General features: G+C 33.0%; 2 protein-coding genes across 2 annotated transcripts in view; both read right to left on the reverse strand.

Annotated features, from left to right (window-relative positions):
- Window positions 1–20,005, reverse strand: part of LOC142983887 (uncharacterized) — a 223,215-nt gene that overhangs the window by 110,153 nt on the left and 93,057 nt on the right. The window lies entirely within an intron of this gene.
- Window positions 262–1,621, reverse strand: LOC142983845 (uncharacterized). The gene is made up of 3 exons (XM_076130980.1): window positions 1,572–1,621; window positions 678–1,202; window positions 262–563 (listed from the first exon to the last, which is right to left on the reverse strand). Exons 2-3 carry the CDS (start codon window positions 1,192–1,194, stop codon window positions 262–264), a joined length of 819 nt encoding a protein of 272 aa, XP_075987095.1. The 5' UTR covers window positions 1,195–1,202; window positions 1,572–1,621.

The raw sequence follows: 20,005 nt of genomic DNA on the forward strand, positions 1-20,005 counted from the left end.
GAACGCTCGGGATCGAATTCCGGATCCGACAATGTGTTATCACGTTTTTCCAATTACTGTTATTGTTTTTCAGCAGAAGTCCGAAATCGACATAGGATATCCTTTAAACTAAAAAAGGATTTAGGAAGAAAGATAACATTACATGTTTCATGAAATACCTATTTATTTCAAACAAAACAAACTGTAACAGTATCCGTAAGTTTTAGGCGAACTTTTCAACGCTAATATTGAGATAATAATAAACAATCATAAACAAATAAATTACTCTATACGCTGAAAACTTTCTGATAGTTGTCGGACAATATCTTCTGAAAACGCATCAAGAGTTTCGTATTCATAAAGCTTTTTGTTGTATGCAGCATATACAAAAAATGTTCCTTCAATCGAATAGGCTGTGGCCTTTCCATCAGTGACTAAACCAACTCGAATACCAGTCCCATTAGTATAAGCGAGGTAAACTCTTGTATCTACGATAACTGCTGTAAATCTCTCTTCAGGAACAGGTCTTAGAATCTTAACATCCTTATTGTTTTCAGGAAGACCTTCAATTTTGACCACATCTCCTTGTACGTTCATAACAAATACATTTTTATTTGATACGTAGAATAAATTATTTTTTATATCTAATACTATTTGATCAGCGTTTCCGATTTTATCAACTCTATTTTTCTGTGTGCCGTTGTTAGTGACTGTATATACTTTATGATCGTCAGTTAGTATATAAATTAGATCTCTATCATCACACTTAGCAATACCAATAATACTATCAGTTACACTGCCGTATTTTTCTGCTACATTATCTCCCGAATTGTAAGAATAAATACCATCTGACGCAGCAATGAAAAATGAAGTTTTTGTAGCATCATAAAACCCGTCTGCATCTCTTCCGTTATCCAGCAACTTAGATACTGTTCTATTTTTCCTGATGAAAATACCTTTATCTATTCTTTTCTCATTAACATCATCAGCTAACACGAAGAAAATTGTGGGGTTGTTAGGTAATTTTTTGAAAGAAGTTCTACGAATCTCTTCTAAGCTAAAACGTGGAAATATGATGTTTACGATGTCATATTCTGCTGTGTAAATCATTTTTTTCTCATCGAGTGGGCTGTTATTGAACACTCCTGTGTTGCTAGGAGCTGTTTGAGCTATTCGAAATATAACAAGTAAAGAGTATAGGATTCTTAGTTCCATTTTGTTACCTGTAAAATTGAAATATTTTCTTGTTTTACTGTTCTGTTGAATATATACAGAAAAACTGTGTGAAAAGTATTTGAGAATCACACCCGGGTAGTTAAATGGTCAAACTCACAAAACAAGATTAATAGTCATCACTTACTAATTTACAATACACCTGGACTTCAATTTACAGCAATTTCATTATTTTTCAACTGAATATGATAGATACTTCAAAAAATGTTTGCAATTTTTTTTACTTTCACTTTTATATTATAACTTCCGTCTATGGATTAATGTCAACTCTAGGTTATATTTTGAAAGATTTATGTTACGAACATTATTGGCACTGCGTTATGACTTAGTACTATATTTTATTAGTATTATTAACTCACATAAATACGTGTACGCAGATCGATAACATTGAATGGACTATTGAGAGTTATCCAATCTAAATACATAGTTTACATCGAACTATATTGTATGATACGCGTGATATATAATATATCAGTGAAGCCATGTGCATGAAGTGTAGTATTTCATGGTATTTTATCTACTTTTATGACTCACGCCTGTTATACCCGAAGGTGCAGGCAGAGGTGTACAAATTACTCAGGCATGTCATCTTTAACAATGTTAGACTCGTGTAACGGGGGCAAGCCTATTGCCATATACCGGACATCTTACTAAACTCCAGAGACTCTATAAAGGATATAATCTAATACAATTTATATATAAACTTTATAATTTTTATATAAACTTATTAACTCTCGCCTTGTATGTTAAGGTAAAATGCGTGTTCGCGTTAATTCCCGTATCCTATTATGTATTAATCTGGTACAAACTAGAAAAATATTTTTTTTCTGACCTGAGAATCGAACCGAGCATGGTCAGCAGTGGGATACACTACCCAGTGCGACATAGAAGCAGTCTCATTCTAGTCTACTAGTACGTAAAAGTTGGTCGTGTTTAGTGTAGTCACACTTTCGTTTGGGACTAAATAATGATCACATTTTTTACGCTCTTCCCCGCTTTTTGTAATTGAACTCTGTCTTTACTATTTATAAATAACATTCGCTATTTTTAGCTCTTCACTTCCAATCTTAACTTAGGTTATTGAATGAAAAGTCCTCTCTTTATTATATTAAAAGGGTCCGCTATTTGCAAATCGTTGAAGTTTTTTTCACCCTTTTTTCCCGACATTTTGAATCGTAACGCATGAACAAAATGGCCGCCATATCCTTTTACCTTTTATAAACGGGATCATGTGTGTGTGGTTAAATTAATTTGATGGTCAATGTTGCAGCGTCGACATTTCCCTAACAAATTATTTGGACCACGTTTGGTTAGGACTATGTACCTGCACAGAGTATGCTGCAGTTAAAAGATTATTTTATAGGTATTTTATAGGCGGTTATTGAGATTTTTTGCCCTTTTTTTATATCTGTAAAAATCATAAGGTCACTTTGATATTTTTTGTTTTAGTATGAAATAAATTAATAACTTACATGAATGAAAATGGATAAAAAATATATTTTTACTAACTTTAACGTTTTTTAAATTTCGCGTCAGCTTGGCTTTGATTTAATGACATCCAAATAAATAGGAAAATATCTACGAATACTACAAAACTATAATTAATTTGATTTTCTATCAAATCAGCGGACGATAACTAACAATCTATCTAATCGTAAGTGTACTGTTATAAGTCACTGTAAAGTACACTATTGCATATATCCTATTTACACTTTAAAATACATAATTTTATGAAAATAGAAATCCAAATGTTGACATATTCGGATTCTACACACAGTCCAAAAATAAATTCCAAGTTATTATAATTGAAGCTGTTTGTATATTTTCCAGCAAATGATTTAATTATGTATTTATATTTTAAAACCCCTGAACAATATACAAATCATACCAACTCCAGTCACCCCTCATTAATATTCATCCCCCACCACGAGAAGTTGTCTTACCTGAAAAAAAAAACATAATCACATCAGAGGGTTGTAAATGAAATACAATTATAAAGGTAACAATTCAGTTAAGGGTGCAATGAGGTACTACCCTTTTTGGGGTTGATTATGGGGGCAAATTAATGTGTTATTCATTTTTATAATTTTGGCTTAATTATCCTTATTAATAATGTCTCATGTGTCCGGGAGGACCGGCAGGGGTGTAATCGATCCACATTATGTTATGTTTGGTCTTTTCAAATAATGAGCCAAATAAAGACCATTATTAATTTAAGTATCCGTCATTAAAATGCACACAATATAATAATATTTTATCAAATCCAGCACCTTATAGTCTATGGTCAGTAATTATAATAAATTAGAACCAAATTGTCAAAAACATAAATGATTTTAAACAGAAAAAGCCATTAGCTGCAAACCCAGTTAAGTTTCGTTTAGTCTGTTTATATGCCTATTTATAAAACAGGATCCGTAATAATCCGTATTTTCGAAATCTCGAAATCACAATAACAATTCAACCCTAAAAAATAAACCCCAAATCAAACCCCGTCACCCCAATTAACCCGTCACACGGAGTTGTAATAAATCACAGGGACGTTTAGTAAGTCGACTAGGTCATAACTCAGACAGACCACGAATTGAATTCATTTAGACACAGACGGGGATGGATATATTACTATTACAGCTGTTTTGCCTTAGTCGAAATAGTAATTTACAAGTTTTTGCTTGTGACTCTGCCTGTAGAAAAATTTAACGTGGGAAAAGGTGTCAGTTAATATTTTTTTAATAACAAACGGTACGTGTGTCTAATATTATACGCAAAAGTCAATTAATCAAACATAATAGACTTCCTCTTCTGTCAATCATGAACGAATATTGGATACGTAACACTCTTTTGCATAAACCACTAAATCGATTTCGATAAAATTAAACATAGATATAGGTGAAGCGGGGTTATCAAAATGGTATCCAACATAAACCACTTTTTCACGGATTTATCAGTAAACAACTGAAATAGGTGGGGAAATTTACACACGTAGAACTACGCGCGTCAGTTATTAGACGGAAAAACTTTGAACCAATAAAAACTTTTCTAGATTTAATAAAGATATATAAATATTTAATCGAGTGTAAGCACTTTGAGTAAATTAGATTTCATTATTTCAACTGTTCACGTAGTGTTTTGTATTTTCGAAATAACTAATCTGAACAGTTTCATATCCCGGGATAAAACGGGACTCAATAACTAAATAGCTTATATTTCACACGTTTTACTAAAGCGGGGCTTAATGAATTTTCGAACTTTGTTTCCGTTGGTAATAGGATAACACTTTTTTCATAATAGTACATAGCACCAGAAGACCTATTTCTTTAATTACCATTTCGTAAGAACCTTGCAGCTATGCATCTTCGTAATTAAATTAAAAAATCTTCAGGCTCTTAGTCTTTATAGCGAAATTCATCAAAATTGAATCAGGGGTTTAGTTGCTAAAGTTCCTAATAAATAACTCGAATTATTAAAAACTGTCGCTCTATAAATAATTCATTCAACGTTCCTCAGTGCAAAGTTAAAATTAAAACATCAAATGCAGAAGGTTGACTCAATCGTTACTGAAATAAACTGCACTACAAAATACACTGACGTTTTAATATACAAGATTTATAAATTTATTCTTGCACTATCTGACCAACGCGGCACTACTCTCATAAATCCACTATTTCAACCATTGAAAGGTTTGCTTTTGAAGCAATTTAATATTGATAATATTCAAGAGAAAGCCCAATTTTATTCAACTTTATTCTAGAACCAAACTATAGACTTTATGATCTCCAGTCACATACACTAACGATAACAAAGACTTCGTTAAGTCCAACACCAAATTCAACTCAAGTTTTGATTGCTATTCAAATGATCATTATGCATTTATCTCATTCCGACAACAAAACAGAAGAAATCTCATTACCCTCACAATAATGGTAAAAGGAAATCAAACCCCAACCTGCCAGGCCCCATAACCCACCATTTTATACCCTTAAACCCAAAACAAAGGCGTTTCATTAAACATTTCAACTTTTTCACAATACACAATAAGAAAATTTTAAATTCAACTCACTTAACGTCGACTTCGTGGCCTCAAACCTTCTTTTTATCAACAGCGCTCGTTAGCCGATCTTCAATGTAACAATTACTAAGATATTTTCATCTCGCTCACTCATTCGTCTTTTTCTCATTATTTTAGCTCCCTTTCTTGTTTTATTTCACACGACGGAGTCGCTGCCGCTCGGGGCGTTCAATGAATTCAATTCGAGGTGGAGGGTACTTTTAAAACGAAAGCCAAAGGTTTTTATTAAAGGATTATCTTGTTAATTAGTGGAGTAGATTAATGGTGGGATGTATTGATTTTGAAAAGGTTTGTAGCATCTGGACTTTGTACATTTTATTATTGGGAACAAAGAAAATTTTAGTTTTATTCAAGTTGTTTGTTTTTTGTAAAGGTTTTGTTTTAGAATTTGAAAAGTAAATAGATTCTTTAGATTGTAAATAGTAGGTACCTTTAATTAAAAAAACGAACTCGCGTACCTACATAGCTCAAGGGCTAAAGAGAGATTTGGTAAATAATCGCCAAAGAGTAATGTTTCACACATGTACGTTTTTATTTTATCACACGTAAGAGCCAAGGTCTGCGTAAAATAAAAATATTATAAAAAACTAATATTTGACCGACAAATAGAACCCAAAAGAACCAGAAATAAAAACTAACATTTTTGAAATAAAGACATTTTTAACCCATTTCAGTAGCTCTATTCTCTACCACTATCGACTACCGACAACCGGCTAGCTATCGACATTTGACATTTAGAATGTACAGCCAAAATATTTCCTCAGGCACCCGTCAGAGGCGCTCTGATCAGATTTTCATACAAAATTTCTCGATGACAGGTCGGTTGTCGGTAGTCGATAGTAATAGAGAATCGAGCTACTGGCCTGTTTCATTTGTAACAATGAAATAAACCAACACACCAATAGACCACAGTTAAACAATTCACCATTTTCCACCCTTTCTTTGACCGGTCAATGAAGCATAATAATTTCTGAATTCGTGTAATTAACCGGTTTTTTATCCATCCAAGTGGACAGGTCAGTCCATAAATTATCCGGCTTGGCCCGGTACAGCCCGGTAATGAAATGTACGACCCGTTTAATGAAAAAAAACGAATTTATACCTTGAACAAGAGATTTATGGGTTTCAGTGATCTGTGTTTTGAATAGCGGGTGTGATATTAGCTTTATTGGATAAAAAGTTTAAAATAAATAAGATTTAGTCTACGACTACTGCAATAAAGTGTAACCTCATGTTTAGTGTCCGTAATAGTAATGTAAGTAATAAACTAGAGAGCGATTTTCTATCATTACTAGCAAACGAATAGCTATCGAGAAATATTGTATGAAGAAGTAATCAGCGCTCCTAGCGTGTTTCGTAAGAATAAATTTATCAAGTACATTTAAAAATATCAAAATCTTGTAACTTGATAGTTCCGAGTGGAACCTACTAACTGTGCTACATGTCGTGTTTATTAAAGCATTTCAGTACATAATGCAATAAGAGTCATTTTTACCAGCATTATTCCAAAGAAAGCCACAGCGTGTAAATCAAAGAATTTATGAAAACAAATTAACTATACATTCATGTATTTATTGTCCTTGAACACAGAAACTTCTTTCAACTTGAAGCAACTCTTAAGTATTATGCTGTTTCTGGCACTTTGAAGTATAACATGGAGACAGAAACACTTTTGAGCACTTAAAATTGAACTAAGTTTCTCAGGAAGTACTAGTTTTGGTTGATTTTTTTTTTGTGTTGAATAGTCTATTTATTGAGGAACGTTATGAGCCATGTAGCATAACGCCATTATTAGGAGTTAAAAACTGAAGTCAACGAGGACAAAGTCGCGGGCAGCCGCTACTATCAATGAAAATAAGAAAACAATCGACAATACGTAAAACCGTCTCTTTTGTTTGATTAATCCACTACTAGGAAGTGAACTTAACGATTCAGAATGAATGGAAAACTTTTAATTGATTTCTGTTTTAATTGACGTCCACAAGCGCTTCGGGGAATCCGTCTAAACTCGAATTGTGTTCTAACTACATAATTTCTAGTACGTTCTAAGTTTCTATATACTAAAGCTGCCACTCGCTGACACATGTCGGTCTGATGTAGGCGACTTTTTATTTTAAAATAATTTTATTAAATACTTATTATACAAAGATTATACAATTGATTATACAAAGGTCATTTTACACCTGTTGTACCCAAAAATGTAGGCAGAGGTGTACAAAATACAGACCTGTATTTCACCATGTTTTTAAATTTCCATCCCATGAAATGGTGGGCGAGCCTACTGATAAATAAAGGGTACGTAACAAGACATTGAAGATGTTCTAAAAGCAAAAAAAAAAATAATTGCATTTTTTTCAACCCGGAAACCGAACCTGCGACGGCGGTCAGCAGTCGCATACGTGCATAGACTATAGAGGTACCAAAAAAGGAATTAATTATTACATAACAGTACCTAAAATAAAATTGTTTTCAACTATTTAAATAATAAACGTGAATTTTCAAACAAAATTATAAATAACAAAAACTAAATGTTGATTTAATTTGAAGTTAAATTGAAACGCTCCACTGATCTCACGATGAAATGAAAACATTTATTCAAAAGTATCGTAAAATTATTACTTTGAACTTTACTAAATTCTGGTTTTAGATGATAGGAAATAGTATTACTAACCTAGTTATTAATATTAGTAATTAACTCTACTAATGTTATCAATGCGAAAGTTTTAAAGAATTTGTGGAGTTTTTTTTAACAAGATGTATAAAAATATACATAACGGATTTTAATAAACATTTTGACAAGTAATAAACTAGCTATAAAGTATGCTCTCGTTAAAAATAGCATTTTTAGTTACCAAGGAAAAATCCAGTCCATACTATAGTAAATATTTAGTACTACAAATGTAATACTCGAACTTTGAAAATCTTCTTCATCATTTACCATCAGGTGAGTGGAAGACAAAACCTAATCCAATATTAAATTGAAAGAAAAAGTTAATTTGTAACGCTAAACCACTAAACTGATTATATTTAAATTCATCACAAAAGATAAATAAAGACCAATATACTTTTTCCTAATAACAACCATTAAGGGGTTTAAATAGGGGTTGAAACTTTCTACACAAGTCATACAACTATTAAAAGTTACAGTGAACAATCTTTCAATAAAGTTGATAATACAATTGTCGGGGCTGGCTGCATGGAGGGTATTGTCTCGCTGGCGGCTAAATGTCCCTGCAACCAGACTAGGACCTAAAGCTGCAAGTACAGACGCACGACGTATTTAGTTAAGCTATAATATATATAAGATAACAGTCAAAACCTCCATAACGTCCGGCAATTTGACGTAATAAAGTGCTTGCGTTAATTCCCGTATTCTATCGAATAATAATTCTAAAATCTGTCAGTCTGTTTTCCATCTAAACTGTTTTTTTTTGAACTCGACACAAGGGTGAATGTGATTATTTTTCCCCAGGTATTAATTAAACGCGACATAAATATAAATAAAGACCTTTTCCCAATTATCAACCCCTAAGGGGTTTAAATAGGGGTTGAAACTTTCTACACAAGTCATACAACTATAAAAAGTTACAGTGAACAATCTTTCAATAAAGTTGATAATACAATTCTTGAAGCTGGCTGCACGGAGGGTATTGTCTCGCTGGCGGCTAAATGTCCCTGCAACCAGACGAGGAACTAAAACTGCAAGTACAGAGAGGAATTACAGACGTACGCAGAGATTTAGTTGAGTGTTTGATCAAGATTTAGAGTTGGAAAGCTGAATAAGAAAACATGTTTAAATAAGCGACTTTAAAACCTTAAATGGATTATATCATAATAAGACTCGTAAGATAATAATATACTTGCAGGAGCACCAGATATCCAGATATAAAATCTTAATGTAATAACTAAGGAGTTTATAATCCAAACTTATTTGTAATCTACGCCCCGTCATAGGTACTAATGTATAAACAAGATTCGAAGAATAAAGCAATACAGTATCGTAGTAAATAAAATCAAAAATTGTTGTCTCAAATTTCAGTGTTTCATTGTACTGTGCTAGTGTAATAAGGATAGAACGAGAAAAAGAGAGGCATAAGCTCTATCAACCTGAATCTTAGCTTGGCGGACTTTGAATACCTCCAAAACCTGCTTTAGATTTTTTCATGGTATTTTTTTTTTCTTTTATATTCCGAGTGATAGTTATTTCTAATACACAAAAAACTCTTTACCACTTGCGTAGAAAGTAAATGCTTATACTACTTAACTGTTACTGCTTTATTCTTAACTATTGTCACAGAAAAGTAAATAAAAATATCATAAAATAAAATAATAACTAGTTCATTTTACTTCTGTACACTTGTATTGTGTGACATCGCAGTGCAAGCGTGTCATGTCGTCGCATTGTTCCGGGATTCGAACCTTGTATACAGTGTCAATTGACGTGAAAGCTCTTTGTTTCAGTTTTCTGATATTGTACAGTTATCTGTTTTGTTATAGTTTTTAGCTGATAATTTTCACTTAGGCAAGTATTTATACTGTTAAGCAATTATTAACTTGATCGAATACTTTAAAATATATCCCCAATAACTAAAATTAACAAAATTAATGGCACACACGTAATTAATTAAGCGCTAGATAAACTATGTATCTGCTAGATAACAGACACAAAGTGACAGCAAATGTACGTTATAGACTAAAATTAAGTCAACTGTTAAAATTCCCTTTGGTAACTTATTTATCGTATTAGTTAGTGCTTAACCTCATGTGAAAGTTCTTCAAGAACCAGAAAACCTTTCATAAACAGGAAGATGCTCGACTTAAATATAACTAAACGGCTACCCATCTATTAAATTAACTTGCCAAGGCTTGCTTAATCAACTATCGATTCCGGTCGGAGTTAACGCGAGACACAATTAACAATTAGTTAATTATAGCCTATTACAATCAAAATCAGAGCTATTGTTTATGAAACACTAACGAACGTATGAAAGTACTAATGCTGCTAATGATTTGTTTGTTTGTTTGTACACACTCATTAGTGTAACGACTTTGTAGTATGGGTATGAATGAAGTATAGGAAGTTTGTAGAGATCGTACGGTCGTTGCCTACCCTTAAGGGAAAAAGGCGTGATGTTATTGTTGTGTGTACTCGTATGTATAAGCCTGTGTATCTGAATATAGCAGCTAGTTAGAGAAGAATGCGTCCGTTCCGTCAGAAGCACTTTTCCTGATTAGGGACTTTGCATGTCCTCAAACAAGTTAAACTAATAGTCATGCAATTTACATCACGACTTTTTTCTTCACCGTTTGAGCAAGCGATCATTTTTTGAAAAAAAAACAACTTTGAAAAGTCGTTGGTGTATTATCAGGTTCGAAACGTCTACTATTTACGTAGGGGGTCTCTTCTTGGTTAGTTGTCAACATAGTGTTAAAGTTGTTCAAGTCGCCCGAAGGCCTTTGACGACTTAACGGCTATAATCTTAATAGACACCAAACGAGGCCGAGTTTTTACGTGCCCTGCAAAGCACGGAACGTGAGAGGTGCTAACTTAGACCTACACTGCAATTAGTTATTATATTATTTCAAACTAATTAGCACAAAAACCATTATCCGTAATTCCTCTTTGAAAACAGCGCATTGGCAACTATAAAACAATTTCAATCAAATAAATATAAACGTGACACGTAAGTCCGATGGATTATCAGCTTTGCTGTTATCAATAACGGCGTTATATCAATGATATGTTATTATCGTACTTTTAAATATAATTGATGGTTATCCGGTGTATTGTTCGCTGATGCTGTTACGTAAATTTTATTTATTTATAACTTGCAGATTGACGCGGTTCTACTTGCTTTTAAATGGGTAAAAATATATAAAAAAAAAAATATCTAACTTTGGCTCGAAGTATTTATTATCTGTAACCTTAATTTCATGAAATATGGTACAATGCTTTAGCCAAAAATGCGTAAAGGGCAGACGGTTTTCTGGATTTAAATAAAGTCATATAAATCCCGTTAATTTTATAAATACATAATATATGTACATAAAATCACGTCTTTTTCCGATAGGGGAATGCATAGACTGATTCTTAAAAACTGCCTTTGCCTAATTCAAATCCATACATCTAGTCATACAGGTCTTGTCTCACTTTATATACGGGGCAAATCAATTGTTATTTCTGCTCAAAGAATAACACTTTTAAGAATAACTTTTCAAAATAATAAATATATTTACTACTAAATAATGAGTTTCTATTCTTGTACAGCAAAATCTTGTAATGTCAGATGAAACGTTAAATTCTTGACTAGCAACACTTAAACCAATTATAAGTTCTCAGAAAACTTTCTCACTTATGGAAACTAGAAATATGTTATTATATAGGTATTATTTACTTGAGGAAAATATCATATCCATTACTATTTATATTTTGCTATCCATTTACACGTGAAAATACTTACTTTTGTAATTTTTTTCTTTATCTAGTTGGTTTTTTACCATCTTTGTGGCAAGCTTGTTTGTGTACCTAACTGCTGATTCCTAAGTCTTGGGTTCAATTCCCAAGATAGGAAAATAATTTAGGTTGTATTTAATTTAATTATTTCTATTACTACTATTTAATTAAGTTATATTCTATTCCATATACAGGGTGTGGCGTAAATAATGGATAATCCTTTACCAGCGGATGGGCGACAACCCAACTAATCTAAATATCAAAATTTACCTCTGGCACAAGTATCATAGTTTTTGAGATTTTGGCCATTTTGTGTGTTTTTTAAAAAAGTGATTTACGCTCGTTCTTTTTGATGCTGTGATCACAATTTAAGGCTTTTTTTTAATCTGTTTTTTGCAAATAAATCCTGAATAGATGTGCTATTGAATCTACAATCTTGTTTTGTTATTACTACTTGTTTTTTATTTAAATTATGCATTCAAAGTTAAATTTTATAATCTTTCACAACTTTTGTGCAACTTTGAGCACTTGTGGTGAAAAAAAAATGTATGGTGGCTTTACTGCCCACGCCATAAATAATTTCTAAATTTTATTAGAATTCTAAATTGGTATAACATGCAGCATTAATACCGATTATTGTCAAAATATTACAACGAACTTAAATTATTAACACTTTTGCCGGTCGACTAATTTTATTTTATCAGCGCGTTAAAGCTAAGTTTGCTTTCAAATATTCATGTTTATAGGGTTATTACACTATTAAAGACTATTTAGATGATAAAAAAGCTTGGAATTGTGCTGCTTCTACCAAGTCTTTTTCAAAATAATGTATTACAATTTGATGAAAAATGATTTTTTTGTCAACAGAGTAGTTTTCTAATTATCTTTATTATTTGAATAGTATTTATGTTTTGTATTTCTTTTTTTTTTCAACACTGCACACAAGTGCTCAAAGTTGAACAAAAGTGTTGAAAAATTATAAAATTTAACTTTGAATGCATAGTTTAAATAAAAGACAAGTAGTAATAACAAAACAAGATATTAGGTTCAATAGCACATTAATTTAGGATTTAAATGCAAAAAAAATTGCCCATTATGTGTGTTTAAGAAAGCGATTTACGCTCGTACTTTTTGGTGCTGTGATCACAAATTAAGACTTTTTTTAAATCCGTGTTTTGCAATTAAATCATGAATAGATGTGCTATGGAATCTAGAACGCGCTTAGCGTGAAAAAATTAAATTAGTCGACCGGCAAAAGTGTTAATAATTTAAGTTCTTTGTAATATTTTGTCAATAATCGGTATTATTGCTGCATGTTATACCAATTTAGAATTCTAATAAAATGTAGAAATTATTTATGGCGTGGGCAGTAAAGCCACCATACATTTTTTTTTCACCACTAGTGCTCAAAGTTGCACAAATTTTGTGAAAGATTATAAAATTCAACTTTGAATGCATAATTTAAATAAAAAACAAGTAGTAATAACAAAACAAGATTGTAGATTCAATAGCACATCTATTCAGGATTTATTTGCAAAAAACAGATTAAAAAAAAGCCTTAAATTGTGATCACAGCATTAAAAAGAACGAGCTTAAATCGCTTTTTTAAAAAACACACAAAATGGCCAAAATCTCAAAAACTATGATACTTGTGCCAGAGGTAAATTTTGATATTTAGATCAGTTGGGTGGTCGCCCATCCGCTGGTAAAGGATTATCCATTATTTACGCCACACCCTGTATATTTAATCTATACTAATATTATAAAGCTGAAGAATTTATTTGTTTGTTTGTATGAACGCGCTAATCTCAGGAACTACGGGTGCGACTTGAAAAAATATTTAATTATTTTAATGTTGGATAGCCTATTTATCTATGCTATAGGCTATATAACATCACGCTACGACCATTAGGAGCGGAGTAGCAACGAAAAATGTTACAAAAACGGGAACAAATATTAAGAATATTTCTAAAAAGTAACATTTAGTAACATTACCGGTAAATGGCAATAGACTTAATATAGAATACTACTACTTAGAGCTGACCCGCGCAACTTCGCTTGCATCCAATAAGAGAGAAATGGTGAAATTTTTCCCCGTTTTTGTACCATTTTTTACTGGTACCCTGCTCCTTTTGGTCGTATCGTGATGATATATAGCCTATGTCCTTTCTCGGGTATCAAAGTATCTCCATACCAAATTTCATGCAAATTGGTTCAGTAGTTTAGGCGTGATTGAGTAGCAGACAGACAGACAGACAGACAGACAGACAGACAGACAGACAGACAGAGTTACTTTCGCATATATAGCCTATGTCCTTTCTCGGGTATCAAAGTATCTCCATACCAAATTTCATGCAAATTGGTTCAGTAGTTTAGGCGTGATTGAGTAGCAGACAGACAGACAGACAGACAGAGTTACTTTCGCATTTATAATATTAGTATGGATAACAACGGATGGGGTACATTGTTAATAGCGAAATGAGGATTTGTTTTAGCACTCGACCACTCGCTAGGGAATAATTATATCACTGGACTATCAATAAATACCAAATTCATATCACAATTGCATTTTTCATTATTCATAAGTCAAACAATGAGTTATAATCCAAGTAACAAACTAAAGACCTCATAAAAGCAGCTGTCATTTAACCCCCAATTACTTTAAAATTTACTGAAAACTTTAATTTAATCAACTGCAATTTAAAGTCAATGAATAACAACAATACTAAAATTTTAACTCAACCATTTAACTCCAAAAAACTTTGTACAAAACCACAAATAAATTTTGAAACGAAATTAATTTGTAAATACTTTATATTTGCACTAAATTTGACATTGTTATAAAGTTTGACAGAGTTCTAAATCAATCAAGCGAAGTCACAACAAAATGAACTTGTAAGGCTTAGCGCTCACTGGCACAGCATGCGAAGGGATTTCTAGGGATCCAGTAAGAATTATATATTATCTTAATACAGTAGATAGATAATAAAGAATATTTTTCATGATAATGCTCATAGGAAAACAATAAGATGCGAAAAACTTAGGCATCTTGTTTTAACAGAGATTGAGAAAAATCAGCATGTTTTGGGAGGCTAGACTTGAAAATGCGAATACAAACCTAACTTTTAAACTCTCGCGTTGCATGTTTAATGTATAATAGAATACGGGAATTAGCGCGAACACGCATTTTACCTTAAAATGCCTAACATTCAGTCAGCCTGTGACCACGGCGAGTGCAACCTGCGCCGAAACGTTAGGCATTTTAAAGTAAAATGCGTGTTCGCTTTAATTCCCGTATGCTGTTATCGAATACAAACCTGTCATTGGCCTAACAGCACAAAAGCATGCCTAATATATATCGTCTCCTATCTGGGGGCACGGAAGTGCCCCCGCAAGTCGAGCAAAAAAAAAGCGGCACGGCCGTAACATCCTTTTCTCGAAGCAATTCGGGCTATTTTTGACACCCCTATAATTTCGTAGTGGATAAAACAAGAAGCCTGGATTTTCAGCAACTAATCAGTCATTGTATAAACACGGTATATTTAAAATTTCAGTCAATTTGAACCAGTAGTTTAAGAATGACAACTTGTTAAAATTTTGAATTTTGTCACTCACTGATTCACTGACTCACTGACTCACCGATCATCAAAAGTCTAAGGTACTTCTAGCAGACTTAGAAGCTTAAAATTTAGAATACAAATAGGGTTTAGTGTCTTAATTATGGGAAAAATTCAATATTTTCTAATTTCGGTCAAGTTTTCTAAATACACTAACTGCAACAATAACTTTGTAATCCCATATAAATGTATAAGATTACAAGGTTACATTTGCGGTTAATGAATTAAATTATTATTTCTGTAGAAAATAAAATAAATAGGTGTAAATATGTATCTACTATATGAGACATAACGGGAGGGGGTATAGGGTGGGTAAGGGTGTTTAGCCCATGAAACTGAACAACATTCCCATAGGAAAATATGTTGAATTATGAAAAAAATACGGCTTTCCATACAAATTAGACTTATGTTTGCTCTATTCGCTCTACAAAAAGAAGTGAGATGCCATCAAAAACATTCTGTAAAAACCTCAAGTCTCGCCGTAAAAAGTTGTGAGATCTATATAATACCAAGTCGATTAATCTATTTAGTCTCTACTTAAAAGACCTTCTGTCTTAAGTTATTACGTATGTTATTATCATGCCAATTTAAAAAAAAAATACCTTTAAAACAAATAGATCGACTTGGTCATCGCAAGAAAACACAAATTCGCCATTAACATTTCAGGAGCATTAACTTCTCGTCGTGCTGTGTAGTGTGATACATACTAATAATCAAATCATGCGATGGCCAGGTCGGTCTATTTGTTTTAGAGGTATTTTTTTTAAATTGGCATGATAATAACATACGTAATAACTTAAGACAGAAGGTCTTTTAAGTAGAGACTAAATAGATTAATCGACTTGGTATTATATAGATCTCACAACTTTTTACGGCGAGACTTGAGGTTTTTACAGAATGTTTTTGATGGCATTGTCATATACCGGGCACGTGTCACCATGAATGAACAACAGTAAATTCGATACCTGTGATTAATTACTTATAGGGATGCCGAGAAATCCCTTGCAGGTCGTCAGTGTACGCAAGCCCTAAATGAAATTTTCGATATTGCGATTCAACTTACGTTAATTTGTTGCCATTGTTATAAATAATTAAGTCGGTTTATTCTTAATTGTTTTATGGTAAAATCGATTAAAGACTCGATTGATGTTTCAAATTAATTAAACGAGTAATTAATAACCCGATTACGTGTAAGTTTTATTGAATTGAGATTGAATTTTGTTTGTATATTTAGATTTGTTATGTTTTCAGTAAATTGTGCGTTGTTTTTCATAAAGAACCTGAATATTAGAATAATGATGCATCTGAGGTTTGAATGTATTTGTGAATGTGAATTTCAAATCACTAAGTCCACCTAAGTATGCTGTTATAGTAAATTTCTTATTTAAATGTGAGGTAAATTTAAGTTTTTTTTACAATATGTGGGCTTTTAAATGTCATGTAAGGACCACTAAATAGACCACATAAAAGCTGGGCGTCTCCGTGCTTCGGAGGGCACGTAAAAAGTTGGTCCCGACTGTAAGTTGTCTACTAAGATAACAATAGTTAAGCCATGTCAAAGAACTCTCGGGCGACTTCAACAACTTTGACACTAGGTTGACCACTAACCATACGACAAAGAAACAAGCAAAGTAAATATTAAACGTGTCAATATCGGACCAATATCATATCAGATACCTGGTATCTTATACCTATTTATGTTCCTACATCGTACATATAAATTACATACAAGAATCCGCTAATTAAAACTAACAGCGAACATACCTGCTCGCCAAGTGTCTGGCTTGGCTTAGAGCACGAAATTCCGTGAAAAACTTGCCTAACTTGGCTAATTAACCAAGTGGAATAATTTATACAACAAAGACGGCATCGAGTGGGGTAACCAGGCTTTTGATTCTATGAAATACGGCCCGGAAAAGATTTGATTGAGATTTTTAAAGTATTCAGATACCAATAATAATATAATTGTCAAATTGATTTCTGTTAATAATTTAGAGATTGGAGATTTTCATAAATTACTAAATATTATTTAGGTATAGATAAATCGATGATAAATGAGGGCAAATTTTTGTTAAGTCAATCCCGCGCAAGTGGTTGAGATTTTAACGCCTAGGCAATACGCTTAGGCCTTTCGAATATATTAACTTTGTAGATAATATAATAGTAAATACTCTTTGCCAATGAAAAAGTGAGTAAAATAATTTGACACTAAGATTCAAATTATTTTTAATGCATTGAAGTCTTCAACCTAAACTGATTGATTGATGTGAGCTCCTATGTCCTACTGGTATTTAGTGTGTTTAACAATGTCTTGGATAAATTAAAATCACAATCACAACTTCTACAGTATAATTTGTATTGTGTGGTAGTTTCAACTATTACTTACTTACTTATACTTATCGTATGGTTAGTGGTCAATCTAGCGTCAAAGCTGCTCAAGCCGCCCGAAGGGCCTTTGACGGGGCTTAACGACTGTTATCTTAATTCATAACAACCGAGACAGACTTTTCACGTGGCCTCCGAAGCACGAAGACCGGAGACGCCCAGTTCAAATTCCACGATGCGGTCACCCATATATGGAATGACCGCACCAAGGTTTGCTTAACCCACAGACCGTTTACCGACCGATGAGCGTAACTAGCTATGAGCGCCTCATTTGAACTATTATAGAGTTATAAAAATGTTTCCGGAACAATCTCACAACACACTTTATTCACAGTCACTAAAAAACCGAACATCTTCCTAAAATATGTTTGAGTTGAAGTTGAATTACGATCGTCTGTCGTCGCCCCAGGGCTCGGAGTAATGACGCCGTGATTGATGAACTGGATCCCAGGGTCCCGACAGTTATGATCATGAGCTACTTCATGTTTTGGGAAGAATAACAACGGCTATTTTTATATTGGTACTAATATTGTTAAGGCGAAATCATGTTTGTCTGTCTGTGTGACCGTTTCTCTAACTGTTTATTTTTATGTCTGTTTGTTTGCTTGTTACGCCGTAACGTCTTAACTACGAAACCGGTTTTGATGATGTTTGGCGCAGATTTTAACGTGGCCACCTCGCCACAATAACCGTAACGCCACGTGTGGTAGGTTTGAATCCCACCAAGGATAAATCTTTGTGTGTGATGTGTCTGATGAGCAAGAGTATTTGTTCTGAGCCCGATTGTTAATGTATCTATATAGCTTCCACTCTTTCTTGTGTAAATTACTAGTGTCGTGCGATTAAACTAGCTTTTCTTTCATTTATGATTGAAAAATTTTTAGTTTCAGTGAGTATTTTTTTCTAGTTTTGTTCGACATAATTACATAGCAAATCGTTTAGCTAATGACAGAGGTATTTCCTCCACCATTTAAACGTTGCTATGTACAATAATACATAACAACAGTGTCATGTTAAGTGAGTAAATACTAAATGTTATGTTAGTTAATTGTCTCAGTTGATAGTTCGAGATTGTTTGTGTTTCATTCTGTGCACGGTTCGAGGTTATAGTGTAGGGGAGATATACATTAGAGTGTTGTGCTGTAACAGATAAGACGAACATTGAGCCCTGGTCTATTGTTACACGGTCTTTAAATGTGCGGAAACTGCTTGAGACTTCAATGTATAATAGAATACGGGAATTAACGCGAACACGCATTTTACCTTAAAATGCCTAACGTTTCGGCGCAGGTTGCACTCGCCGTGGTCGCAGGCTGTCTGAAACGTTAGGCATTTTTAGGTAAAATGCGTATTTGCGTTAATTTTAATTACATTAAACATGCAACGCGAGAGTTTAAAAGTTAGTAAGTTATGCTTGAGACTTCGTTTTTAGTATCGAAGTGTTCGTTTTGGTAGCTAGCTAGTCGCACTTTTTAAACCTACAAACAATGAGACTTATTTGTATTGAAGTATATGTTAAGTAAATACCACACGGTTCCTGTTCGCTTGCCGCTGTATCTTAACAATGCCTTCAACCTTGACGAACGCTGTGTGGTAAACATGGTCAATTCGCCTCCACAACTGCTTCCCTACATGGGCTTCTACCACAGAAGAGAAATAATTGTGTAACAACCACAAATATCTGTTGTAAATCGAAATGAAGAGTCTAATACCATATACTGTTGATATACGAAGATGGAGATTATCACCAATTCAAAAAAGGTTCGTTTAGTAATATAATTGTTATGTATATCGATAAAATATATTTGTCCAAGTAAACCTATTTCCTAACAAGGAGCAGTGTTAGCGTTAGCATGCTAAGAGCCGCAATTCTCAGAAGTCAAGACAATTCTCTAATGTATACCCACCCTACAGCAATGACTTACAAACAAACATAAGTGACGATTGTTGTGTTACTTAATTGATATTGTGATTGTTTTTGAAGTCATTCAGCAATATTACATATTATGTACATACAAGAAATGGATATTAATATAAGCGATATTATACTCAAATACATATTAATACTAAGTTAGTATTTGTTGAGTATATTTGTCTTGAAATATAGAAATGAATTTTCTTAATAGAGCAGACTACGGTTTCTAATAGCTTCAAGATAAAGTATTTATCCATATATTAGGTCGGGAAAAAGTCTTTTCGCATTATAGTATGTATGAACTTATAATAAAATCTTTTTGGCTTCAGGAATCACAAATGAGTACACGGTACATT

Source organism: Anticarsia gemmatalis, chromosome 25 (genome assembly GCF_050436995.1).
Source record: "Anticarsia gemmatalis isolate Benzon Research Colony breed Stoneville strain chromosome 25, ilAntGemm2 primary, whole genome shotgun sequence".
NCBI lineage: Eukaryota > Metazoa > Arthropoda > Insecta > Lepidoptera > Erebidae > Anticarsia > Anticarsia gemmatalis.